The 26,097-nt window shown below is 41.5% G+C and overlaps 4 protein-coding genes across 4 annotated transcripts in view; 2 read left to right on the forward strand and 2 right to left on the reverse strand.

The window, feature by feature from the left end:
* prrg1 (proline rich Gla (G-carboxyglutamic acid) 1) lies at nt 1-6,301 on the forward strand. The gene is made up of 4 exons (XM_068591675.1): nt 1-140; nt 939-979; nt 1,805-1,965; nt 2,802-6,301. Exons 2-4 carry the CDS (start codon nt 970-972, stop codon nt 3,264-3,266), a joined length of 636 nt encoding a protein of 211 aa, XP_068447776.1. The 5' UTR covers nt 1-140; nt 939-969; the 3' UTR covers nt 3,267-6,301.
* Nucleotides 6,302-7,506: 1,205 nt separating this feature from the next.
* On the reverse strand, nt 7,507-12,084 carry cpox (coproporphyrinogen oxidase). The gene is made up of 7 exons (XM_068591474.1): nt 11,428-12,084; nt 11,191-11,334; nt 10,961-11,071; nt 10,705-10,846; nt 9,751-9,969; nt 8,404-8,508; nt 7,507-8,305 (listed from the first exon to the last, which is right to left on the reverse strand). The coding sequence occupies exons 1-7, from the start codon at nt 11,960-11,962 to the stop codon at nt 8,221-8,223; spliced, it is 1,341 nt and encodes a 446-aa protein (XP_068447575.1). The 5' UTR covers nt 11,963-12,084; the 3' UTR covers nt 7,507-8,220.
* Nucleotides 12,085-14,389: 2,305 nt separating this feature from the next.
* Nucleotides 14,390-18,548, forward strand: ccdc181 (coiled-coil domain containing 181). Its single transcript, XM_068591668.1, has 6 exons — nt 14,390-14,543; nt 15,535-15,639; nt 16,030-16,986; nt 17,093-17,239; nt 17,482-17,642; nt 18,078-18,548. Exons 1-6 carry the CDS (start codon nt 14,427-14,429, stop codon nt 18,247-18,249), a joined length of 1,659 nt encoding a protein of 552 aa, XP_068447769.1. The 5' UTR covers nt 14,390-14,426; the 3' UTR covers nt 18,250-18,548.
* A 554-nt stretch (nt 18,549-19,102) lies between these two features.
* The window catches only part of p3h2 (prolyl 3-hydroxylase 2), a 50,401-nt gene continuing 43,406 nt past the window's right edge, over nt 19,103-26,097 (reverse strand). The window contains exons 5-15 of the mRNA XM_068591667.1: nt 25,624-25,751; nt 23,504-23,593; nt 23,022-23,062; nt 22,324-22,415; nt 22,054-22,181; nt 21,873-21,968; nt 21,447-21,597; nt 21,082-21,199; nt 20,888-20,963; nt 20,522-20,662; nt 19,103-20,278 (exon numbers count right to left, since the gene is read on the reverse strand). Coding sequence (XP_068447768.1) covers nt 20,186-20,278; nt 20,522-20,662; nt 20,888-20,963; nt 21,082-21,199; nt 21,447-21,597; nt 21,873-21,968; nt 22,054-22,181; nt 22,324-22,415; nt 23,022-23,062; nt 23,504-23,593; nt 25,624-25,751 — 1,154 coding nt within the window. The 3' untranslated portion in view covers nt 19,103-20,185. The remainder of the gene's footprint in view (nt 20,279-20,521; nt 20,663-20,887; nt 20,964-21,081; nt 21,200-21,446; nt 21,598-21,872; nt 21,969-22,053; nt 22,182-22,323; nt 22,416-23,021; nt 23,063-23,503; nt 23,594-25,623; nt 25,752-26,097) is intronic.

Here is a 26,097-nt window from a genome sequence, read left to right on the forward strand (position 1 = left end):
CTTTAAGTCAAGGGGAAGGGGCAGTTCGTGGGGCCGCTGTGGGCAAACAGAGCTGTGCGCCTGCGCACCGTTCATAGCAACACCGCGGGGCAGCAGAGGTAACGAGGGATCGTTTATGCGCATTTTTGGGACGAAAAGAGGTGAGCTGAATTGATAAAGTAGGTTTAGTTACACTCTAACAGGCGGCTTGGACGTGACGTGAACGCCTGTAATATTCACATTTGAAGGCCCTTGCTCTTGGTCACTGTTTACGGGGCAGTTTGAATCATGTGTTGCTCGTTCACGTTTCAGTCGCCTACCGACTGAACCGGAGACGCACCGATCCTCGTCAACTCACAGGCGACGCGAACCAGCGCCTCGCGCAGCTAACGGTGCTGCTCGCGCGGCCGAGAGCAGACCGTCAGCATCCGCAATGAGGCTCAATCTCACATTGTGGCTGTCCCGCTGCCTCCCTTGTAATCTGTGTAACGGGGCGGCGGCGCTTTGTTTGTGTCCGCCGCTGGTGAGCTATTACGGGAAGCTATGAGCAGGATTCCCGTAACACTTTACACTAGCCAGCAGCCGCCATTGGTCACTGTCACTTTGGTCAAGGATACATCGTATACCCACAACACGCCCTTTGACGTCTGGCTGTTATGGTCCTAATTATGTTATGCTCGTGTCTTAATTGTCCTAAATATTATAGGACATTGGGGAAGGAAACCAGGACATAACAGTAGCATCACATCCACTTAGTCACAAATCAACATTTTTTATAAAGGAGTTTCCCTCATGTGAGCAATGTTATGAGTGATCCGGCACAGACAGCTGTTTATCCCTGTATTGCATGAGAGGACGTATTTGATTAATTATAGTTTGACTTGTATCAGCAAATTCAGAGCTGCACATTAATGTGTGTGTGTGTGTTCTTTTTTTTTTTTTTTTTTAATTTTGTACAGATAATTCACCCCAAACAGACTCGCGGGAATCATGGGGAGTGGTAAGTTTATTGATAACATACTTGTAATTTTACCCCAAGGGCAGAGATGTACTTTCAAATTTCTTTGGAAACCCTCCTCCAATTCCTTGTTTTTTCTTTCCTATTGTGTCAACATTCCATTTTAGTCATTGGAATGTGACTATTCAGGTTTTGTTCTCTTGTCCTATACTATTCCAATTTATTTTTTTTCCTCAGGGAATTTCCTGTTTTACTTTTTTTTGTCCATTATTTCTTACTGCTTTTCAAGTTCGGTGCTGATCACATCCCTGAACTTTAACCTAAATTACTAAAATTGGTTACTTCGGTTAGTTAATTTGGTAGCACATCTGAGTTCCCAATATTTTAGCGAGAGTTTATGTTCTTGTCCTGGATTTGTAAAACAGAGGACCACTCTGTTTCTCTAAGTTCATTCCTCTAGTTTATCTTATGTAGCACAGAGATGGATGCCTAAATCAAAGGAGCTTTTGTTTTTATGCAGAAATGTGGGCACTGGGCAGCGCTCAGCTCTGCTCTACTGCCTTTGTTTCAATCACCACCTCTCTCACTCTTCTCTTTTTTTCATTTTTTTTGGCATCTCTATCCTTGTTGGCTCCTTATGCTCTCTTCTCTCTTTCAATACACACTCTCTTTGCTTCAATTGCCCCCTCCTTCACTTCCTCCCACATGTTGTTCTGCTTACTGACTCACCCCTACTTTCCTCTTTTCCTCTCTTGTTTTCTTGTCTCTGCTTGTGATTTTGATTCATCATTAATTTGGTCACTTTTAAATCTTACATCCTTTCCTCCTCTCTGCCCTTGTCTTTGTCTCCTATCGCTTGCCTCTCAGTGTTCCTGCCGGCGGACGCGGCCCACTCAGTGCTGCGCCGGCTACGCAGGGCCAACTACTTGCTGGAGGAAATGAAGCAGGGTAACATCCAGAGGGAGTGCCGCGAGGAGATCTGCACCTATGAGGAGGCCCGCGAGGCTTTTGAGAACGACGAGAAGACGGTGAGGGGATGAGAGACTTATCACATCAGACCTACAATCTCTCCTTTCTTCAAGACTAAATGCACACAGAAACAGAAAAGTAGAACAGGGATAAAGGGATAGTTCATTTTAATTTTTTTTTAGCACTGGGTCATTTGAGTTACTCACCATTTGTAATGTCTGTACAGGGATATGAGCCCCAGCGGCTATTCACGTGTTCAGAGATATTCCAGAAAGCCAGTGACTGGTAACACAAACATTTGCCACACCTCATGGGGTCATTAAACAAAAAAAGCAGCAACAACGCAATACGCAAACACACACACAATTGGTTGGAAACCTTTTGAACACACAACTCCCAGCTGGAGCTAAAAGCCGCAGATCAATATTACTACTGCTGAGTAACTCATACCCGCTGCCCTATGTAAGAGAATCCAAAATGTTCTATTTTGTAGGCTTCATGTGTCCAGTAATGAAATCCTACGCCAAGAGTGGTCGCGTGTGGAATGTGTATGTTTTTTCAGGAAGTGATGATTATCAGCAGGAAGAACAACCGAGTCCATGCTAGAGAGGGAGGCATATTTGCAAAACTATTGTGAGAGGCCACAGAGCAGATGGACATGCAGAATCATGTGGTCGCTTTTTGTTCGGATGTGGTCGTCTACGGCCTTTGTGTTGCAGTAATCCGGATAGAAAGCATTCACACAGTGGATATTTGTGTGTACTGTGTACACCCTGTGTTTCGGAAACTGTTTTGTATAACCGTGTTTACATTGGGGCCTGCACGAGTGAGCTGAGTCTTATCTTGAAGATAATATTTTTGACAACATGAGTTTCTATCTTCCGCTTGGCTGCAGAGACGGTTCTGGGAGGAGTATGTGCGGGAGAGCAGTCCATCCGGAGGGCTGGAGACGGTGGTCGGAGGAGTCCACTCTCTGTACTTGATCGTGCCGTTGCTGCTGGTCGTGTTCCTCATTGCCGCTGTCGCCATCACCGTGTGGCGCTGCCACTCCCGCAAGCGCTCGGAGCGCAGCCCCAGCCTTGGCCACTCTCATCACGACCACGTCTTGTCAGTGGTCTCCATGGACCATTGGGGGAGGGATTACCACCATGGGGACCAATCAGAACTCAGCGTCCACAGCAGCCCAGCATATCCAGGCTCAGAGCTCACGTCAGGTAGAGGAAGCGCTGGAGACCCGCCACCGTCTTATGAGGAGGCCGTGGGCCATTCAGACGTCCGAATAGAGACGGAGCCACCTCCGCAGTATGAGGATATAGTCAACACCAGCGCTCCCAGTGTCAACGATGGTCATGGGAAGTAAACCTGTTTCTCACTAGCACCCCAACAAAAGCCCTAACCTACACTAAGGCCATCTGATCATTTAGCAGTGTCACCATTGTGGTATCACGAGCCTTCCTCATTCAACACACACAGAGAAACACTTAATTGTCTGTTCTATGGACTAATGCAATCTTTGTCGGATCCAGCGCTGTTGAAATTTGCACTAACTTTTCATCACTGAGGTGAAGTGATAGCAGGAAGGATATTGCAATACCAAAACCAACCAGCTCTGCTAATCTTCCTCAAGTTGCATCTATGCTTTTACACTGCAGCAAAAACTCAGCAGGCATAACACATGTTGCATGTGGCGTGAAGAAACAAGGGTTCTGATTGCCACAATGAAGGACTATCCCAAAAGAGAATATGGGGGTTGGATCGATGCTTTATTGAAGATTATTGACAATTATTTAGGCTTAAGTGGCCTGCAGAAGATATTTTGCAACTATTTAATTTTTCTTTTTTCAAATTTACCTCTATGTTTAAAAAAGGAATTGTGTACTGTACACTTTGCAAAACTATTGCTTTGCAAGATTCAGAAACAGCATTTAGACAAGAAAACAGCGATTCCAGGAAAACCCAGACAAATGAATATTGCATTAAGTGATTGTTCACCACCATGGGTCAGAACGAGAAAAACATGCTCAAAACCAAGCTTATGATTTATGTCTAACCAGATACTGAAGTCCTGTTAAAAGCAATTTCAATACATAGTGTCAAATGAAGGAAATGACGTTGGAAGCTTTAACTACACGGATGCTCCAGAAAACGCATGTTGTCATGTTACTGTGCTAAGAAATGAGAATAACAGAAATGTGCAATGTACACTAGAAGGACGTAATATGAGATCATTTTCATCTAATACCAAGTAGTAATGTAAAAAGTGTACAAATAATTGAAGATCAATCGCTAAACACACCACATTGTGAGTTAACCCATGAGCCTGCATTAGATGTTTTAAAGTACACTAATAAGGTACATTTATATTTTGTGTCTACAAAATATATCATATCTAGGGTTGTTGGACAATTTATAGATTTATTATTCAACTCATAACACACTCATTGGTTGCAATGTTATCGTTTTCGGCCCGTCATTTACGTCCCTAAAGAACTTCTTTTTTTTTACTGACAGGCTCTTATTGTTATTTTAAGTGTCTGACATAATGGAAAGAGTCGGGCTCGTTGAGAAGTCTTGTTCTGATATCTGGAGCACTGACATGTGACCGAAAGACAAATAGAGAAAGGCAGGAGCCAGCCATAGAGCTGGTTGTTCTGGAGTTGAGAAAGGATAGTTTGGTGAAATGCTAAAGTTTTTCAATGTCATGGTTGAATATTTAGATGGGTTTATATATCATTTGAGCATGTCGGTGGCAAAAACAAGCACTTTTAGTGAATGCTGGAGCTAAAAGCCATACATATTTGATATGATTTGTTGCGCAATTCCCCTAACAGCTTGTTTCATGTCTTCCTGTTACAGAATAATCCCTCAATACTGGATACATTGTCAAAATAATTTCGTCATTTAGACACCATCGTTATACAGAAACATTATTTACCAGTTATTCATTAACTTTTTGTGGTGTAGTGCAAGCTAGTAGTGGTGCTTGGTTTATTTGGGCTTGTTGACTGTAAATAGTAAATACAATTTTATATAAATGCCCACAGTTTTATTTTAGGGGTCAAAGGGAGCATTGAGACTCAAGCACTTAGTATATGATCAGGTGGAATCAAAGACACAGGTTTGAGCTGTGTATAGCAGGGTGTTAATTGACTTTTCCACATTACAATCTGTAATTTGATTCATTGTTGATATCAATATTATCACTCAATGCAGGTTTAAATAGTCGAGTTGCCAAACTAATGCATCGGTCCAACTTCAGAATGCACTGAATGTTTTGGAGTTTAATATTTAAGATGAGACCAGCAGTAAAGTACGGAGGAGGTGCTGAAATGTGTTTTGTGCAAATGTGTCATATGTACTTATATTTTGGTAATGCATGTAGCTTAGTCTGTACACCTAAAGTCGGATCTGGCTCTGCACTGTTTATTGATGGTCAGCTCTCGCTGGCCTATGTCCTTCTGCTGGGCTGTTGATAATTTCTCAGAGCCTGCTTTAACTGTGAAAATCTCTCCCTGCTCTCCTTTAATGCAAATATAACCGTGTTAGAAATGTCCACAGAGCCTTCTGCTGGGCCACTTTCACTATAAGCACACCAAGGTTTCTTCAAATAGTTTGCAGCTACACCATACATGTAAGTTGTGGAGTGACTTACACAGTATTGTGAGACAAAGCAATAGAAACACAAGCTTTGGGGAAAACATGCATCAAACGGGAGAGATTCTGTATTTTACAACACTATGGACAGAGTTCACGTTTAGCATGTCTTATGTACCTGTATATGAATATGTATAGTCTCTACGTGTGAAAGTAAGGTACAGTGAGATTGTTTTTTACTGCATAGGAATGCAGCAAATGCATTGCCACCAGTGTGACTAGTATATAGTAGGCTGTGGATAAATGAAAGCACTTCCTGTGTTAAAGCTCAAATGGGCTGTTAGACGAAAACTAGGACAGTCTGGATTGACGTCACCAGCGACACTCTCAGCCATTACGATGTCACTGTAAACCTAAAAAAAAAAAAGTGCTCGTGCTCTATATGCAATTTTCCTGCATATACTCGAAAAAAAAACAACTGTCTGATTTTCCGAGATTTTGACGAGTGCCACATTTCTTGTTCCCACCTCACCGGGTTAGAGCACTGATTATACTTTTTTATGAGTTGACCTGTGAACCTCAGCACTATGACCATGAACTGTCTTGTGGGGGGGTCGCCATTTTGGTTTGGTCAGCATTTGGACTATTACTTGCAGAGCTCTTTTTTCTTTCTTTCTTTTTTTTACAATGCCTTATCAAACAAACTGTAAAATACTAAATGCAAGATACATTGTTATAAATCTTTATGTGCAGAAGCTTGAATTAATTTGTAATAAAAAAAAGTGCTATATGTTACCTTAATTTCATTCAGTGTTACTTTAATTTAATGTTGTGCATTTAAAGTTGAGCTTCCATAAGATGCCTGCCATGTCTTCAAGTATAAACATTTAATTAAATACATTTAGTGACAATTCAGGTACTTCTTAAGCGTTTCAAGGTGGTACATTTTTAAGCTTGTTTTTAATATACATTTGTCCAAAAAGGTTGTTTGTTGAGGTTTGTGTTTAATCATGGTGTCGGCTCATAGCGATTCTGTGCCGTTTATTCACAGTAACCTGCCAGACTGCTGCTCGATAACATTACGCAAATGTCTCCTTACACCTGGGGTGTTAAAATACCAAGCTATTATTGTATTTATGGCAACCATTATATGATTAGTTTTTAAGTCAGTACATTATAACATCTTATATCACAGTTTACCAGAACTTTGTATTTTTGAATTGCACACTATGGATATTTTTTATGACACTGTACTGTGGCTTCTTCCAGACATTTTCACAACATACCATGACATTTCTACATACTTTGACTCGTATAACAAATACCTCTTTTTAGAAAAAAATATGAAATTGACATGCCAGACCAGAATTAAAATAGGCAGCTGTATTTCACAAAGGTTGGAATGCTAACTGATCATATTAAATACATTCCGATAACACCAAACACTACCCCAGAGGACAAGGGACAGAAATAACGAGGCTCTGCTAACAGGTGTCTGTCATAACCTGCCCTGATTAGGGGATTGGTTGTGGGAGGAGCCGGCCTTTGGGCTGCACTCAACACACCCAATGCAGTATTCGCTACACGGAGAGCGTTACCCACCCCAATATTAGGAGACAGAATACCAGAACTTTTTATGATTTACTAAACTATGACTTTGCATATGTATTTTGTTACATACGAAACTGACTACATTATGCAATTTTCAGTGGAACACTATATTGTACGTTTTTAGGGAATGCTATACGCAATTTTAAAACCTTTAACACATCTTTTATGATATTTGTATGTCATAACATATGAGGTTTTTTTATGACTTTAAAAATGGCATACTATTCCATTTGTTTTTAATCACATTCATCCTTCATAAAATCATGATACACTGACAAGCTTTGGTCAGTTTCTCACTCCTGACTCATGAAGATTCTGAGGTACACCAAAGGTTGAATTACAGATACATGTGTAAAATGAAATAAATAATTAATTCAACAATAGAATCAAAAAGGTAACAGAACAAACAATTTATTATAATTGAAATCTATAAATTATTTTTACATTTCAAAACCCATTTACATTCGTCTTGCTTCAATGAGCCTCATTAGCTGTGACTCACTTCTAAACTCTCTGTGGAACACGCTCCATCATCCAGCTATTGTCTTACGTCTGCTCAAACAAGTGAGGCGACTCATAAACCAAAAGCGAACAACAAACCACAACGTCAACGGGGCTCAAGAGGTCTGTTATTATTTAGCTTTGATTGTCAAAAATCAACCTATTCTTGTGAGCAGATGCACTCAAAACATAAAAAATAAAAAAAGATTTCCCTTCCAGCATATTGTTAAAGGTAGGTAGAGTTTCAGAGCTAAAAGTAGCCACATTGATCACAAGTAAAGAACAAAAAAATACAGCTCATGTTTGACACAAACACTTCTTAAAGAAGCACATAACCAACGTGAGATGACCTTAAAGCAGGTACAATTACCACCTGGTACCACTAGTAGTAATGCAATCCCAATGTGATTAAGTGTTATCAAGGCTGACAGGAAAGAGAGAAAGGTACCATTGCAGATTAAAAAACGTATCAAGCAAATGCATTGTAATATTATATTGGTAAACAGTTTTAACTGCAGCTGATCTCATCAAACAGGTCACACAATTAAAAAAACGCATCTAAGATGGTTTCCTGGAGGTTTAGTCCATTTTAACCCTGTGAACACTGGTCACACCCACTCCTTGGGGTTTCGTAAAACCTCCAGCATCTCAGCCTCAAGGGTACCTTTGGCAGGCTCATGCATGTACTCCCACCTGAGAATGAAGGATGAGTTTGTTACCAAGCAACACAGACAGTTCACTAGCGTCATACTAGTGCAGGGTAGCAGTGCTTCAGACCAGAGGGATCTTACCTGGCAGTGAGGGGGAGGGACATTAGGATGCTTTCAATTCTGGAGCCAGGCGTAGCCAAGCCAAACTTCACCCCTCGGTCGTACACCAGGTTGAACTCCACATATCTACAACACAAACACGCAAACCCGGCGGTTAACGTCTCACTTTCTGTGGCTAACGGTGCCGACAGTGCTATCAGTGGGGGGACCGGATAGAGTTCATACACATTTTGACCAATGGATTTCCATGACATTTTGTGAAATCTCTGTGTATACATGAAAAACTGAGAAAATGTAGTATTTAAACTAACAATGAGAATTTGAATGCATACAGTACATTTTAATTGACCCAAATAAATGAGCCAATAGTGTGATTAGCAAACTGGTTGGGCACACACTCATGAGCACGAACATACACGCTAAAAGAACGTCACAAAGCAGCTTGGAATACAACACACAGAAAGAGAGAGAGAGATTCTCTGCTCAGGTTGATATTACTCAATTGTATCTTTACACAGCAAATATTTGTTTGCTGCAATATTAACATGTTGAATCCCTGAGGGTCAGGATGTTGTTATCAGCTTACATGAAGGATCATGCTCTGAAGCACACACAGCCAGCCGGCAAAGTAAACAAAGCAGGGAGAAGCTCGGATATCAACACATACTGACTGTTAAGATCTGTTGCGCTTTACTCAAATCTATAAAACCAAAACCAATTTGTTTTAATGAGGATTCAAACCAATAGTAAATATATCATTTGCTTTAGAGTCGTTGGTAATCCAGCACATTTAAGATTTAGTTTTCTTTATTTTATTTTTTTTATCGTTTATTGTTATACGATAACGGAAGTCTTCCAGGTTGATGCAGTGGAGTTATATGTATGTTAAAGCTTTGGGACACAGGCTGTGCACAGAGTCTATATCAAAACGTTTTAACAAATAATCTGGCCCCTCATTGATGGGATTTCAAGTTATTTTTTTATTTGATCTCTTCCAAAATAAAGGAAATTAAATGTTGAATGTGATGGAACAGGTATCATATGCATATGCAAAATTTTTAAAAAAAGCACACACAATTAAGTAAAACACAAAAAATATATATTTTTTTTTTCAAAGTTTCCTCACCTGAGGAGATGAAGGGAGTAGTACATTTAAAATAATTCCTCGTGGATTTGGCTGACTTTTTAAACAGTATGGGTATGTATGAAGTCAAATCTGATCTTAACTTATGATGGCTCCACGTTAGGTTTATTCAGTAGATAAAAAAAGCTACGGGTCATTATAAAATCTTCTTTTAACTATCTCATATACAAAATGTACACATAACTCATTAACAGCCACCATTTTTTCTGCGTTTTTTTACTCACCTTCCTCGCCGTACCTGCTGCCAGGCCTTCTCCTCGTCAGTAAAGGAGTCATTGAGGTGTTTGTAGACAATGGGCACGTAACAGGGCACCACCGTGCGGGAACAGCTCTTGATGAAGTTGAATGCTTCCTCCTGACTCGGTGAGTCCAGGTCATCGAAGAAGATCCCTCCGATACCCCGAGTCTCTCCTCTGTGCCGGACGTAGAAGTATTGGTCACACCTAAATATACACACCAAAAATATCACAAGCAGTTTAGGGTTTATTTTTAACCAGGACTGGACTAAAAAATATTCAGTAGATCAGGGCTATGCAAATACATTATTCAAAGAAAAGAGGAAAAAAACAAATTAGAAAATAAGTCAGGTGAAAGCACATCTACAGTGACAGTTTATAAGGTCATTTAAATAAGAATAAAAATATATCCTCATGTTTGCCCATTAAGTATTGTGCTAAAGCTAGAAAATAGTTAAGCTTGGCGTAAAAACTGTAAACAAGGGGGAAAAAACTAGTCCATCGTCTGCAGGTAAAAATAATTTGGTTCAGCAGCTGACTACAGCAGCTGACTACAGCTCAGCTCTAGCTGTCTGTTGCTTCATATCTATTAAGATACAGATATTTGACATGTAAGAATTATCTCATTTAGAGCAAATAGGCCTAGTTCCCAAAATGCCTTATTATTCCTTTTTTTATGTAACTTTAACACAAAACAAAGCAGATAAACCACACCCATCTCTTTCTTATCCCAAACGCTTATTCACTGGCCAACGCCAGGGCGAAACGTTTTTTTATTCTGCAACTGCAGCTTTTAGGCAGAGACCTCTTATCAGCTTCCTGCAGTGAGAATACACCCACTGTAATCCTCATGCACAAATGCACGGAAGTCAGACCTACACATGCGTACGTGCTGTTGCACACGTTTCATGAAAGCAGGACTTTTCATCAGTCTAACTGTACCATTTCTTGAAGTTGGGGTAGTACTGCGGGTGGTGCTTGTCACAGGCCTCCTTCAGGGTGTTGTGGAAGTGAAAGGCATCTTCTTTATTAACATAGACTGGAGTAAGGTCTGTGCCTCCACCAAACCACCACTGCTTACTGCCTGGAATACACACAGAGACGCAGAAGAAAGAAACAAGGGTCATCATTCATTCATGCACTCAATCGTGTCACTGACACCAAGACACAGCTGCTGGTGTCAAGGACTGACACTTACCATCTTCCTCTTCAATCTCAAAGTATCTGTAGTTGAAGTGCACTGTGGGGATGTGGGGATTCTTGGGGTGGATGACAGAGCTCACACCCATGGCACAAAATGGCAGCTTACCTGAGAAGGAAACAGGGAATGATGTCAAACTGTATCCATTACATATTGCTCTGAATGCACCATACTGCACCTCTTATTAGGAGCTTCACCAGGCTTTATATCAAGATTACAAAACGTACCATCTTTCCCTTTGAGGACTTTCCCTCGGCTCCTCATCTGCTTGGCAGCCTCCTCGGTCAGGTTTCCAAACACCACTGACACATTGACTCCTGCCTTCTCAAACACCTTTCCATCCTGCATCACACAGCTGATTCCTCCGCCACCTGCAGACACACAAGGGAGACGGTGATGAGATAGATTCTGGTATTATCTGACCGATCAGGCTTAATGCAAGTTCATGGCCGAGTTTCTCTCACCTTCATTTCTCTGCCACCGGTCCACCTTGAACGTCCCGCCATCCACCTCCTGCAGGGCGTTGCAGAAGTCGGCCTGCGTCTTCATGATGAGCATCTCCATCCTGGTGCGCATCTCCCCTTTCCTCTCCTCCAGCACGCCGACGTCGGTCACCGGAGGAGACATGAACCCCCGGCATCTCTCTAAGATATCCCCCTCTGTCTCGCTCTCCCCAGCGGCGTGGGATACATTCGTTGCCATTTCAGCACGCTGGAAGTGGTTGGCGTTGGCTAAAAAACCCGCGACCGCCGCGGCTGCGGTCACTGCTGCGGCTCCACCGAGCGCCAGGGCTCCCCTTCTGGTCCGCCCGCCTGCAGATCTGCCTGCAGTCCCCCGGGACATGAACCGCACGCTGGAGCCTCTGGAAAACCATCTTGTACCCGGAAGGAGGGCAACTGGGTCTCCTGGAGTAGGGAGCCTCTTTAAATGTGACATCAAACATCGTCTCGCAGTGGTCTGAGCCGTTTTGCTTACTAAGCAGAAGACAATGGTGGCCATTTGTAGGAGGTACTACTGTTTGTTTGTTTCTCGGTGGGTAGAGTCCGTCAATAGTTGCCTACTTCCTCAAAACATTATCAGAAGTTGTGCCTGCATGTTATCAGTCGTGCGTCAAGTCAAGGGGCACGTCGTCCTTCGTAATCACAGAGGCATTATGGGTAATGTCGTTCGTTGACAAGCTCTCCGAGCAGTGGAAGCCTACATAGAAATTCAAGACCCAAAATGCACTACGCAAAATACAAATGTTGCGTTCATGGACTCCTCATATAATCTGTGTTTTGTACTTTACAATCAAGACGTATTCAAGCTCCTCTGTTTGTCCGAGTCTGCAAACGAGAGTCGTCGTAATACACAGACAAAACATGAATTACACTCCGACCAGAATCTCATATGTTTTGTTCATTAAACAAACATAAAGATGCCAGCATTACCAGCTTGGTATAGATCGTTTTTAAAATATTTTATTTAGATAGTTTATTATATATTTTTTTAAATATATTTTGTTCTATTATTGATAGGTCCGAAATTAAGTAACTGGCTTGACTGACTTAATGGTCATGTGTTCTCATCTAGATATAACCAGAGCAATGGAAAGTAAAAATGCTTGATTGGCATGTGATAAATGAAAAACGTCAAATACTTACATTAAGTAATTGGCAGGCAATTTACATGTGTAGAAATTGTTACAAACAGAGAGACATAATTGTAATCTTTGCTAATAAGTTGTTAATAAATTAATCAATGGACAGGACAGGTATATTTCCGATACTACAAACAGCTACTCTTATGTAATCTGTTCTTTTTAATGACAATAATAATATAACTAAACATTAGAAGAACAATAGACCCACTTTTAAAATTATAAGTTATGTATGATTTAGATGTATATGAATATAGTTTCTAAATATAAGTCATTGATATGTCACAAATCTAAATGGTTGATGAATGAATAACATTCCTGAGGGAGGTTTATGAATGATTATAATCAATAATGAAAAGCAGACATCAGATAGTATCAGTGTCATTCCACGTGTTCTTTGTCCTTTTGTCTGCTTTGTCTCAGCCAGCAGAGAAGTTTAGACTAAGAAACTAAGATAAACAAACGAGAGACAGACAGCTTTTGTTTGAGCTTGTTTAAAAAAATGCTGACCAGCTTGGCCAAGATTTTTAATTGTGGAGCTAGGGGTTGCTTTCGTTTACATGTTTACATGTCCATGCTTGTTGAACAGATGCAATGATTGTTTTTTTCCAAATGTTTTATTGCAGTAACAAGCTCAAATAATCTTCGCAACTCTGCTCTGTATGCTGACTTAGTTCTGTGAGTTTATACTTGTATTTTTGTGTGTATAGTTGGAGGAGGGTTGATGAGATTTGCTGAAGCGTGATAATCAATTCCACCAAAACATTTCAAAGTAAAACACCAGTGACGCCAGGGCTTATCAATCCTCCGGTCTTTCATCATTTAGCACTGGGGCCAGTTTAATATTGAGTTTCGGTACCCATCCCTATACCTTTATTTAAGGTCAAACGCAAAAGGGTGCTGTAGAAACATGGCAGTGCAACATGGCAGACCTGACCCGCTCCCTATGTTGATGGAAAAATCCTTTAGGCTATCAATTTTTCGGCTAACTATTTTAGGCTAACTATTTTAGGCTTTAGGCTAACTAGTTTTAGTTTCAGGTCATGAATACATTATGTCACGTTTATTTAAGTCTCAGGTATTTTTAAGTCTAAAAATGACGTCAATTAAATGGCTCTGAATTAAATTACATTGAGGTGAGCCCCAGTGACCTAGTTGAGGCCTCTGTAACTTGGTTAAATTTCAATTCAAGAATTTGGTAAATTACAGAATATCGATATCCTTCGGTAATTGTTTCTGTTAATCTATTAATTCAACCTTCTTAGCATTGCTCTTTGTTTTTAGTATTACTTGATCTGTTTTAAAATTGCATTTTTATAGACTTTGATACTCTTAATTTGATTCATTCTTAAGTTCCTATGATATAGTGTTAAAATAAACAGATATTTAATAAACTATCTGCACATATAACAGATAGTTAGGTATATGTGCTTGTACTGTAGGTACACTTTTCTTTTGCTTCATATTGAATTAGTTTTGTCCATATGTTACTGTCTGTCTGTCCATAAATCTAGTTGCATTATTGCATTGCAAATGAAAATTAGCCTCACTTACAGTTTTACTGTTGACTTGTGTGCATTGTCCCTGCAAAATAAACAAATAATAAAATTAATACCATGCTATTACTATACTATAGTAACTATAGTAAATATAAAGTAAACTGTCCTAGTTGTTTATTTTAAATCTTTTTTCTGAAGAGTTCCTGGAACAATTTGTCTGTGACAGATTGTATTGCTTTTGTGTGCGCATGCGCAGGTAGTAAGGCGTGTTGTAGGTCTCTATGACAACGGGTTTATTAAACCTTTTAGGGACTATACGCAGCTTATGTGCGCAGGTGTTTCCCCGCAGACTAGCAGACGGAGTGGGCCAGTTAGATGGAGTGATATCCACACAGCGACCCGCTGTAACTCAACAGGAAGACTACGCAATAACCTGCGGGTGGTGAGTTTACCAACAACCATATTGACACCATTGTATCTGTTATTTATTACTGGTAGCCAAAACATTTGGTTGTTCTGATTCCTAAAAGTGCGAAGTGTCCCCTACGAGTCGGCTCCTAATTCGGTATCCGTCCTGTTTATTTTTGTAGCCCGTTGAGCATTAAATAAACAGGATTATAGTCTATATTAAACTCCGAAACGTTTTGTAGCTATTAAAATTGGTTCAGAGTTACAATAGAAACAGTTAATGTAACTAAACATAACCTACACGTTAGCACAGCAGAAAGCATGTTTGTTAAAAAAAACAAAAAACAAAACAAGAGAAACAATTTACGAGTAAACATGTAGTACTGCTTTCTGCTCAGTAGGTGGCGACAGATCCCCAACACAAGCAGCTCGTTTACAGTACAGCGCTGTAGGATCCACATCTCCTGGACATAAAGTGACGTGAAATGTGTGGGAATTGGTGCCACAATAATTACATTCATGATACACAATATGTTGTTTTGTGATTTGATTTGTGTGGTGTTGTTTTGATTATCCAAAGAGATGGAACCTGGTGGTATATTTTGATCTGTGTTGTACGCTGCTGTAATAGTATTAAAGTCGTAGGATGTTTATGCCACTTATCCAAAGTGGTAAATAAAACATTATTATCTGTGATGTCTGCTTTGTAATACAATTTACAACATAGGGCTATTTTCATAAATAAAAACATATATGGTGTTTTATTTGCACTAGCAGATCTACTTTAATGTGAATGCCATGTAGTGTACGCACATGGCACTGAAACCCAGAAATTTGCATTTACATTTGACAAACTTGACAAACTATTTACAAAAAATAATGTGTGGCTTAGTTTAACACCTATTTTTGTTGTAATATGAAGATATTTCGAGGATATATATCTTCATAATCGTTTTCTTTAGATCCTGCTTTAAGTGTGATAAGAATTTAGTTTGAAATGTTTCTTTGATCTTCTTCCAATGCAGATTATGAGTGCGATGGTTTGCAGAAAGCCTCAGGAGGAATATGAGGATGACTTTGAGAAGGATCTGGACTGGCTGATTGGGGAGGGAAGTTGTAGTGAAGGCCAGGTAAGCAATCGTTTGAGATCATTGGATGGACTGATTAAATACTACTGTCTTTTTTTTGTGTCTTTTTTGTCATCACACTGCTTCTTAGTTTTTCATGTGAAACTAAGTTTGTGCTGCCCTACTTACTGTAGCCTTGGTGCTGCATGTGTCCCTGACTTTGCTCTGTAAATGTGTAACAGTGAGTAGGGTTCAGGTTACCTGGTACAGATCACTGAATGCATATGAAACTTACTCTGCCGACATACACTGACATACTTTCACTCTGCGCCACTAGATGCATTATTAATGAGCACACACGTCTGTTATCAAACCAGCCCAGGTATTGATGTTGCTCATTCATTTACCTCAACCTAATTAAGGAATGCAGCATGTCGGCTTTCCGCCCCACAGGGTCCTGACTTTGACAACATGGAAGCAGAAATTGACAAAGAGCTGGAGGAGGGTGACAAGAAGAAAGGAAAGAAAAGAAAACCAAAAAGCCACAAGGAGGAGAAGAGAGGCAAGAAAACAGAGGAGCTGAAAGACGATGAAGAGAGGTGGCCCTCACCTATGGAGCCATTTGAGTATGACTCAGACAGAGACAGCCCTGATAAATCCTCACCTACAGCCCTCCTACCATCATGGATAGATGAACAGACAGAGGAGGAGAAGAAGTACATTCAGGAGAAAATCCAGCAGGCTAATCAAGACTTGCACGACCAAGAAGCTCCAGATTTGACAAGGCGCAGGCGGCTGCATTTTAAAGAGACGCTGGTGGATCTGGTGGTGCCTCTTATGCAAGATGAACACTCTGCTGAGGTGAAAGGAGTGCAGGGAAACACTGATTCAGAGGCAGAGACTGAAGTGTCAGGCAAGCTGTCCAACCTTAAACTTTCCCCTCGGGAGAAAAGCGTGGCATCTGGCAGTGCTGGGGAGACCAGTGAGGGAGGAGTAAAGGAGGGTAGAGTCCTTGTAGAAAAGGATGGTAAGTTTGATCTGGTCAGTCTGAAAGAGGTGGAAAGTCAAGGACTCCTCCCTCCTATAGCGAACAGCTCCTTCCCACGTCACCAGCAGCAGACTGTGAGCTCCAGTAAGACCCACAAGTCCTCCTCCTCTCCTCGTCCTCGTGCCGGCTCTTCCCTCTTCCAGCAAGGCGTAGATCACCTCCGTGCCCCCAAACCCCCCACTCAGCCCAGGAACAGGTCCAGCTCGGCCAGCCACAGCCAGAGAGGCGACCCGAGGAGAGGCAGTAGGCGGCGGGTGCAGTCGGCCACCGGGACGTCCTCCCAGGCCATCTACACCCTTTCCCCGCAGCAGAAAGAGCTGCTACAGAGGAGCCAGGAGAGGAAGGAGAAACTGGCCAGAGAGGTGAGAAAGAAGTGATATAGATGTTAAAAAACAGTTTTTTCATTCGTAACCTTCAAACATTTCCACTTGGATTCTTGCTGTTCATCACTCTTGCGTCCCATGCCAGGAGGAGCAGAGGAAATTGGAGGAGGAGGAGCAGAAGAGGCAGGAGAACGAGCTGGCGTTCAAGGCGTGGCTGCTGAGGAAGAGAGAGCAGTTTCAGGAGGAGAAAAGAATACAAAGAGCCCAGGAGATGGAGAAGATGAGTTCTAAGGTATCACCACAAGGGGGCACTCTGAAAAAGCATTATAAAGCACTAAAGCTTTCATATGGTTTGTCGAGTAAGGTTCCACTTTAAGTCAGCTACAGTAGGAATATTGCTTGTACATTCATGGTTTGACCAGTTTTCTACTCAAAATGTAGACTCAAAATGTACTGAAAGTAAAAAAAATAAAAATAACGAATGGTCTATATCGGAATAAAAATGATAGTTTTGCTCTTACAATTCCTACAAAGCCGAAAGACTCCAACCACTCTGAAGACTCCTTCCGGCTGTGGCTTCAGAGGAAGCAGGAGCAGCAGCAGAGAGAGAGACAGCTGGTGGAGCTCAAGAGGCTCGAGGAGGACAGCGGTGGCCTCCTGCGCAGCCGCGAGGAGTGTGACCGGGCCTTTAAACTGTGAGTTTGTTTCCTCAATTACATTCTCTTAAAGTATCCAATAATTGGCCAACTTTTCACAGTTTATCAATATATCTCTCTTGAGGGTCACATATACAGTATAATGCTATGTTTTTTTGTGAAATGGCAAAAGACATGTAGTCTATTTGAACATTCACTTAGCATAATAACAAAGTCAGTTAGTTAGTAACTTAGTAACACCATTTCCATATGTGAAATCACATCACCTGTGAAATTCACAGGTGAAGTGAAACATTTCACATTTTACCGTTTGCCGTCACATGTTAAAAACATTTCTCTCGTCAGATCTGAATTTCAAGGTCATTTCTAAATTTCGAATTTGGTTTCACGTGTGAAATCCCAACATCATGGAATATATTGCATTCCACACGTGAATTTGCTCCAGGTCCTCTTCATCCTCCACTCCATCCTCAGGTGGCTGAAGCAGAAGCGGACGGAGAAGCGGGCGGAGCAGCAGGCGGCTCGAGAGCGCTCCCGCAGGTTGGTGCTGGAGGAACGACGCGCGCGGCGCTCGTGGGACCTGCTTTGTTCCATCAATGAAACCAAGCCCTTCAGATTCTCCGAACAGATGGCCTACCACTTCTGACCCAAACACAAACTGCTGGAGTCACACATCACCGCACGTGACCATTGTGAGAAAGCACAGACCGGGCAACACAAGAGTTGGTTTGGAACACAAGACATTTATTCTCTGTTCAGTTGTTGCTCTGGTTTTGTTTTTCACTTCTATTTCTGTGCTTTGTTAGAGTCACATTTCTAAAATGAGAATGTTTACCGCAGTGACTTCAATGTGATACAAATGTATTGAATGAATTATTTTTTTTTACTGTATTTAACGCTGTCTAGTGGAAAATGCACTTTACATTAAATGGAGCTCTCAGGTTACTGAAATGGATACAATTTATATCTGTAAGTTAAAATTGCCTGATATGCATAAAACAAAACACAAGTTGGGAAAGGGCAATATGGAATATCACAATGTATTTGACTAAATACCTCAATATTAATATTACGACGATATTGTGTGGTTAACTATTAGTGTTTTAACAAAAGATTTACACAATGGCATTTTTGAAATAATAATCCTCAGTAATGAAGATACGACTAAGTGGGTAAAAGCTAATATTAGAACAATAGCAAGCTGGAGCAGCTTAGCATGTTCAGAAAATGACATCACCTTACTGTTAGGCAGCCTTTCAAACCCGGACAAGACAACCTTAATGCCATATTACGATATCCAGAATCGAAGGTAATATCTAGTCCCAAATTAATATATAACAATATATTGTCCAATCCTAACACAAGACATTTATCAGTTTCTTCATTTTAAAGGCATTCTTATTTGATACAAAAGAATAAATTATATTTATTCCATGACATGAATACTTCAAATAAAAATACCCCAAAAATATATGAATTTCATATTTTTAATAGGCATGTACACATACATGTTGGTGTGTTACAGCATTTCAGAATTAAATATCAGTGAAACAAAAGTGGCCAACCTCATGAAACGACCGGGTGACGGATCTAGTTAGCAGTTTGAATTTATGTCGGAAAGAAAGCTGCTCTTGGTTTCTTTCCGTTGGGTTTACAGTGCAAGACTCGGCCTATCGTCTGTATCATCAACACAAATATAAAGAGCTAAAAGATAGACACAAATACGTATTCCTTGAAACAGGAATGATTGAATGCAGACAGTTACGACAGCAGCTGTCTATTATTAAAAACTCATAAATAAAAGTACAACATAAACACCATTTTCGCACGTCAGTGGACATGTTAACCAGTATAGTCTGCTCCGTGTGCCGGACAGAGAGGAGGGAGGAGAGGGGGGAAGGAGAAGTGGACAAAGTAGTAGACAGAAAACATTTTCAGTTTCAGTATTGACACAGAGAAAGACAGAGTGCATGATCATTAAATACTCAGCATATTAGAACATATCTCCTTCTTAAACTCTTTGTATGAGTGCTATTTAAAAATTTGTTACCATTTTGAAAACAGTGCACCGCTTATGCTGAAAATATGTTTTACTGGCTCCGTTTGTAATAACATCTGTAACAGTACCATTTGTGAATTATTTTTCAACTACTGACCACTGAAACTAAGGTATTTCTAATATCTGTACTTAGTTTATATGAAAAAAAACATTAGCTAGGTTGTCCGGAACAAGAACAAGCACGACTTTAAGCAAAAGAAAAAAATGCAGTTCTTCTCTTTGGATTCTTCACAGTTCAGTGAGATTACAGCTATGATCAGTCTGACATGAAACAGCTTCTAACCAGGTACAACAAAACAAAGTCAATTGGATTTTTTAGAAGCCGTCACTGGAGGGAAAGACAGAGAACAAAAAGGCAAACTCAAGTACTTATGTGAAGAGAAACATTAAAAAAAAAACGCGACAACATTATTAATCTTGCACTTCAAACAGTACAAAAATAGAAAAGTTCTGATCCAGAGGTCAATTCAATAAATAGTTAAAATATATAGAAGGATTTGATAGAAGGGTTTAGCTCCAGCTTCTACAGTTCATCTTTCGGGTTGATGTTGAGGCCTTGACCCCACACAGACTGGGTGTCCAACGCCTGGATCACCTCGTCCGCCTGCAGTCTCTCCTGGGACGGAAGAACAAACTACAATTACTTTTCTCGTCAAGTTGCAGAGTGATGACATTTTCGACAATCAGACATTTTGTGGGAAATTGTCATGATTAGCGTATCGATTCTTGAATTACGGAGAAAAAAACACCCCGACATGATTTGTGAGGTCAGAGAGACGGTTGAATGAAGAATGAACCCAGAAGCAAAGGGATTATTGCCTCTGGTGATAACAGTTATTTAACTGAGACATTAGTTTACCAGTTCTCTGAAGAGCGGGTCCAGGGTGAACCACAGAGCGACAGCACACCTCTGCCCGCTGGTAACGGCCTTCACACCGTGTGGGTTCTCCCCTCCCGATGAGAAACCCACCATCCTGCCACATAAAGGCTTCACTGATGCCTGGAGAGGACGAGGAGATAGAGCAGGAACAGAGGGGAGGTCAGAAAGGACCAAGGTCTGTTCATTTTAGCGAGGCCGACACATTTACATGCAGCTTGGTTGTTTAAACAGGCTTTCGTCCTGCTGGAGGGTCCGAGAGTCTGATCCCAAGGGAGCATCAAAGCCGATCATCAACAGTTCTTACAAACAAGGCGAAATGTCACATGGCAGGAGAAACCATCTTACCGTGACTGTTTTGGCATCCATTTCTGTGAATATGAACTCTCCTCCTTCAAAATCTCCATTTAGATATAACAGTGCACTGAAAGTAAAACAAAGCAAAGGAGAGATCAGTACAGATGCAGCATTAACGTGAGAGAGAGAGTAATGACCCTTATTCATCTTTTACTATGTTACACAGCTGCAGCATTTTTTCATACCTGTAGTCTCTGTATGTGTACGCTGGTGGTTCCTTCCAGCACTCATTGGCCTCGGGGTCCAACAGACAGTTGTCAGCATGGATGGGATGGCTCAGGTCATTCCTGTGATCTTGCTGGCCTGTGAACAGACAACCAACACACAAATAAATACTTTAATAGAAATACATACATATCAAAAATCCAACATCTTCCTTCTGGGTCGTTTCGTTTTTAAATCTTCCACCACCCAATCATTCAGTCCGTGAACTGGGATCATTTACTAATCCTCAATATATTTGAGGAATTTGAGGTTCATCACTTTAAGTCTCAATATCAAAGATGTGTTTCTGTGTCAAGTGCAGCTTGTTTCTGTTGGGGCGAGTGACCTGTGATGGCTGTCCGGCACACCAGGTGTGTGTAGGAGAAGTGCAGCGTGGCGTTGAGCAGGAAGTACGACTCGATGACCCGTCTTGCTCGCTCGCTGGTGTCGTAGAACAGGCGAGCGCTCCTCATCGGCACTCGGCCTTCATAGCCGTACTGCAGGGATTTAAAAAAACAACAAAACAGGACACTGTCATACATCAGTAAATAAACTATGAAGGTAAAAGGGTCCATTGCAACACATTTTATTGATATACGATAAAGGAACTAACGTTTTAATCCCGAGAATCAGGTTTGAATTTTCACTTTAGATTCAAATGTTCTCTTGAAATATTTTTCGCCCAGACGACATACCAGTTTCTTGCAACCTTGACAACTATTTGGGCAGATGAGGGAGGCACGCATATGTTTATCAGTAGTGGTCAGTGTACCTGCAGGGTTTTGAGTACAGTGGCTCCTTCAAACTTCTCATTAGGAGTGTGTGGTGACATCCTCCCTCTGTAACCGTCTCCTGCCATGGTGACCGCCTTGAAGACGAGAAGGAAAAAAGCCAGAGTTAAGCTTAAAAGTTAAGATATAGAAATCATTGTCAATGTTGTGTGATGGCCCTACATGAGCCAGGCGTCTGAGATCGGCGCACTCCTCCTCAGATATAACGTTATCCAGCAGCACCCGCTGAGTCCCGTTCAAGGCCTCAGAGTTCTGCACCAGCCGCACGTCGTCATACACCAAGGGGCCACCTACACGGATCACACGGCGGTATTTTAGCAACGCAACATGTTATCTTAGCCATGGTGGTCAGAAAAGATTGAACTAGAGACTAATAACTGTCTTTAGCAGTTTAACTCTTAACCATTCAGCTTCATCTCAGTGAAGGTTTACCTTCTTTGAGGTGCTGCGAAGCAGCGACGGTGACGTTCCTCTTGTCTGAAATGGGAACATACTCCATCCAGCCGTCTGTCCCGGAGGGAACCCTGAAGAACAGACAACAGAGAATGCATCTTCATATGTGCAGCCAAAACTGTGACTTTAAATGTTATAACTGCAATAACTGATTGTATTAACTAGTTGAGGAATGCAGAAACAAGCAAACTAACATATTTAATTGATTGAGTGAACTTGTCAGCTATGTTGACTATTTACACACCCAGCAGACACAAAGCAGCATTATCATTCATTTAGAGTTGTGTTGCCAATCACCTCAAGAATGTCAGTCTAACTTTTATTCTCCTTTCACTCCACTTTTTGTCTCACGATGAGATGAGCGTTGACAAAACAGTAAAGTTGCAGGCTTGAAAGCTAAACAATGAGCTAAAATAAGCTGAAACTCTCTTCAGAGTTGAGGGAATCTGCAGTGTGGCTGACAATTCTTTGTGAGTTTGTCCCTGCAAGACACCCTCATCACACTACACTTTAGTTGATGCATTGGTACTACAAAATACAATTTTTTTGTACACACACACACACACACACACACACACACACACACACACACACACACACACACACACACACACACACACACACACATGGCTAATACACTCAACATTACATTTTTTCCAGATGCAGATGTCTCTCACCTGTTTGAGTCCTCTCTTCTACCAGTGCTGCTCCAGTAATTCTGCAAGAAAGCCAAACAGCAGAAAGACAGCAAGTAATTAAAAACACAAAGAAGACACAAAGGAGACCAGTGGGACTGATTTGATATTAGGCACTTTTCAAAGTGTCCAGCAGGAGGCGCTGTTGGCTGAGAGGACAGTTGTGGACAAGCAGTGCCAGACACCTGTTACCCTGCTTTGAGTCAGCCAGCAGCGGGGCACAGTAATGCGGTTTACACACCCAGCAGGAGATCTGCTCTGCATCAGACACATGTGGGTCGGCTTACAAATAACCGTCTATTAAATTACACAATATATTTTTTATTTCCGGGTAAAACCAAGAATGAAAGCGCACTGGTCTGTCAATAAATACCTGTAGTCTGCTTTGAGTTTGAGTTTATAGTGACATATACAAAATGAACACAGTTTGGGATGTTGTTGGGTTGTGTATTCTGTTAACTCACCCCTTCTACAAACTCCACACCCATGGTTTTACTGCCAATCAGAAGAAGCTCCAGTTCCTGTTTGTGCCTCCTCAGGTACCACGCAGCTTCCTGGGAACACAAACACACCAGAGGTCATGAAGGTCAATTCAAACACATGCGTTTCTATAGGAGGGAAATCACTGCAGATATATTTGAACAGTACTATCATAAATCACTGCATTGTTTTCCTGCTCACAGTCAAAGCAGAGATATAATTATTAGTGAATTAACATTAACTTCACTACAGTAAGTTCACTACAATAACCTTTCCAAACTCTTAAAGCGTACTCTGGACCTCACAGTAAATAAAGGGAACCACAAAGTGTCTTTTCCTCGGCTCAGTGACTGGACTTATGGAGTGTGATGGCCTCTCTTCTTCTCTGTGTCTTCTGAGGGACATTCTAGTTGTGTAAGCATAGTATGTGCGACAGAAATAGACAGTGTGTAAGAACACTTTTGTCTGTATACAACTTTTGTCTGTTCGAGAAAGGGAGAGGTGAATATTATGAAACTTAAGCAGCCAGTCCGTTTTTCATGTTCTGGTTAAAAAAAATAAATCCAGAAGCCCTTTTTCCAGCACCCTTAATATAAACAGCTCTCAAACTGTTCCAGAGACTTCTGTGGGCACTCTGACATGACTTTTCCTCCTCCACCATTCCTATAAGTAGGATTATTTGGCAGGGAGGCAGGACAGGCCTGGCACTCAGATCTAGGTCTCTGTAAATGAGCTCCCCAAGGCCGGACGGAGAGAAGGCGCAGAGAGGAGAGGCGATCTGTGGGCCAACGACTGTGCTGTAAACTGATGGGACTAGAACGACTTGAGGGCTAGAAAAATGTAAGCTATGAGTAGAAAAACATAAGCATGAGCTGCAACACGTCGGCTTCTCTTTATCTCTCTCTCACACACACACACACACACACACACACACACACACACACACACACACACACACAGTCCTGCTGGGAGCCTGCTCACTATAATGAGTTCCAGGCTTTCTAGGAAAGAGAGGTTGTGAAATTGAGAGTGAAACAAGGCGCTTCTTGACTTTTCAAAGCAGCTGATCAGAGTTTTAGGGAGAACTAATTCTCAATGCTGAAATGGCTTTTGGATAGCCAGACTTAGGAAATTCAATTTTCTCTCGTGGGCAGACATTCAGCCTTTAATCAGTCAGCGTGTGAGGAATACCAGGGGGCAAGGAAATAATAAAGAGCACAGCCAGAGGAAGAAATATGTTGTTGTAAACACATCAACGTAGAAAAATGTGCTTAATACTTCCAGCTGGATGAAGAACATATATAAGTGAAAAGCAAACTTCAAGGGGCATGGCTGCCAAGCAGCGAAGAGCAAGTTAATCCAAGAAATACAGCAAACAGCCTTTTCCTCTCCGGCCTCTTTCCATACATTCCAAAGGTATATTGGACACTACACTATCCTCAATGATGTTGAAAGTTCTTCCAACTATTACATCAACTAAATCTAAGAGAACACACTTGTAATTCTGAAGGAAACGTAAGAAATAAACATTCCCGTGCCGCATTGTTGTAAACTTTTACAGAGGAGCAGAAGAAACCATCCAGACTGGGAAAAATCCCAAACTGGCACGGGATGTGCACGGCTCAGGACAGAAGGGCTTTGCAGGGCCGAGATCGTCATTGGTACACATCTACCGAGCATCAGGGGCATTTGGGGAGGTGAGGTGCCGGCGCAGACCCCAAAGGATATTAAAAGACGCCAGCAAAGCCCGTTAACCCTGCTGCCATCTGGCAAGTGATACAAAAGTATCTGCTGTCGAGCCACCAGACTCCAGAGCAGCTTCTTCCCTCAGACTGCTGGGTTACTCAACTCATCCTCCAAACTGCACCACGACCAAGAGCTTTGTTTTGCTTTTGTAGCTTAAAGAGACGGTTACTTGTCATAACACCTGCGTTGTAGAATAACATAAAGTGAACCTGGATATTCCATATTGTGGCCAATTCTGCACATAATTCAAATTAAATCTGTAAATCTTTCTTTCTTTGCAAACCTGCGTTTAGTGCGTCTACCCTTACATATCGACGACACCTTGAACGAGGAAGGCAGCACGGTGGCAGATGCTCACCTCTCTTGGCTTGCCATCGTGTCCCAGCATCTCTCTGTAGTAATCCACGTTGTCCGACATGGACTCCTCTCCCTCGTGGAATAACAGGTAGGTCAGAGAGCACTGCAGCGCCTCCTCCAGTCGGCCCACTGCAGAGAGACACAAAGCAATTTGTTGTGTTTATTTACACCATACAAAGTCCAGATCACGGTTTCCCACGATACCGCTGATCAACAGTGCAGCTATGGGTTTCTGCTGATTCATCTACTGGATGGACGGGATCACCAGTGTGTGTGTGCGAGTGTGTGCGTGTGTGTGTGTGTGTGTGTGTGTGTGTGCGTGACCGTGTTTGAAATTTAGAAATGCATCCATCATGGCCGACATTCCCAAGCCATTACCACAATGGAGCAAAAGCTGCACTTTGATTGACATAATGGAAAAATGACGAGACGTCGGTGACGAATAGAGACAAACGCACAGCAGGACCGTCCGACT

This window comes from Clinocottus analis, unplaced genomic scaffold (genome assembly GCF_023055335.1).
Source record: "Clinocottus analis isolate CAN_PGR_092001 unplaced genomic scaffold, fCliAna1.0.p SCAF_25, whole genome shotgun sequence".
Taxonomy (NCBI): domain Eukaryota; kingdom Metazoa; phylum Chordata; class Actinopteri; order Perciformes; family Cottidae; genus Clinocottus; species Clinocottus analis.

What these genes read in the sequence shown, in the direction of transcription:
- ccdc181 (XM_068591668.1), top strand. Translation starts at nt 14,427, where the DNA reads ATGTGCGCAGGTGTTTCCCCGCAGACTAGCAGACGGAGTGGGCCAGTT. An exon ending in TACGCAATAACCTGCGGGTG is followed by an intron (nt 14,544 to 15,534) that starts GTGAGTTTACCA and finishes CTTCCAATGCAG; the next exon opens with ATTATGAGTGCGATGGTTTG. An exon ending in TGTGACCGGGCCTTTAAACT is followed by an intron (nt 17,643 to 18,077) that starts GTGAGTTTGTTT and finishes CTCCATCCTCAG; the next exon opens with GTGGCTGAAGCAGAAGCGGA.
- cpox (XM_068591474.1), bottom strand. Translation starts at nt 11,962, where the DNA reads ATGGCCACCATTGTCTTCTGCTTAGTAAGCAAAACGGCTCAGACCACT. An exon ending in TGAGATTGAAGAGGAAGATG is followed by an intron (nt 10,847 to 10,960) that starts GTAAGTGTCAGT and finishes TGTGTATTCCAG; the next exon opens with GCAGTAAGCAGTGGTGGTTT. An exon ending in CAGCAGGTACGGCGAGGAAG is followed by an intron (nt 8,509 to 9,750) that starts GTGAGTAAAAAA and finishes TTTGTGTTGTAG; the next exon opens with ATATGTGGAGTTCAACCTGG.
- prrg1 (XM_068591675.1), top strand. An exon ending in TTGAGAACGACGAGAAGACG is followed by an intron (nt 1,966 to 2,801) that starts GTGAGGGGATGA and finishes GCTTGGCTGCAG; the next exon opens with AGACGGTTCTGGGAGGAGTA.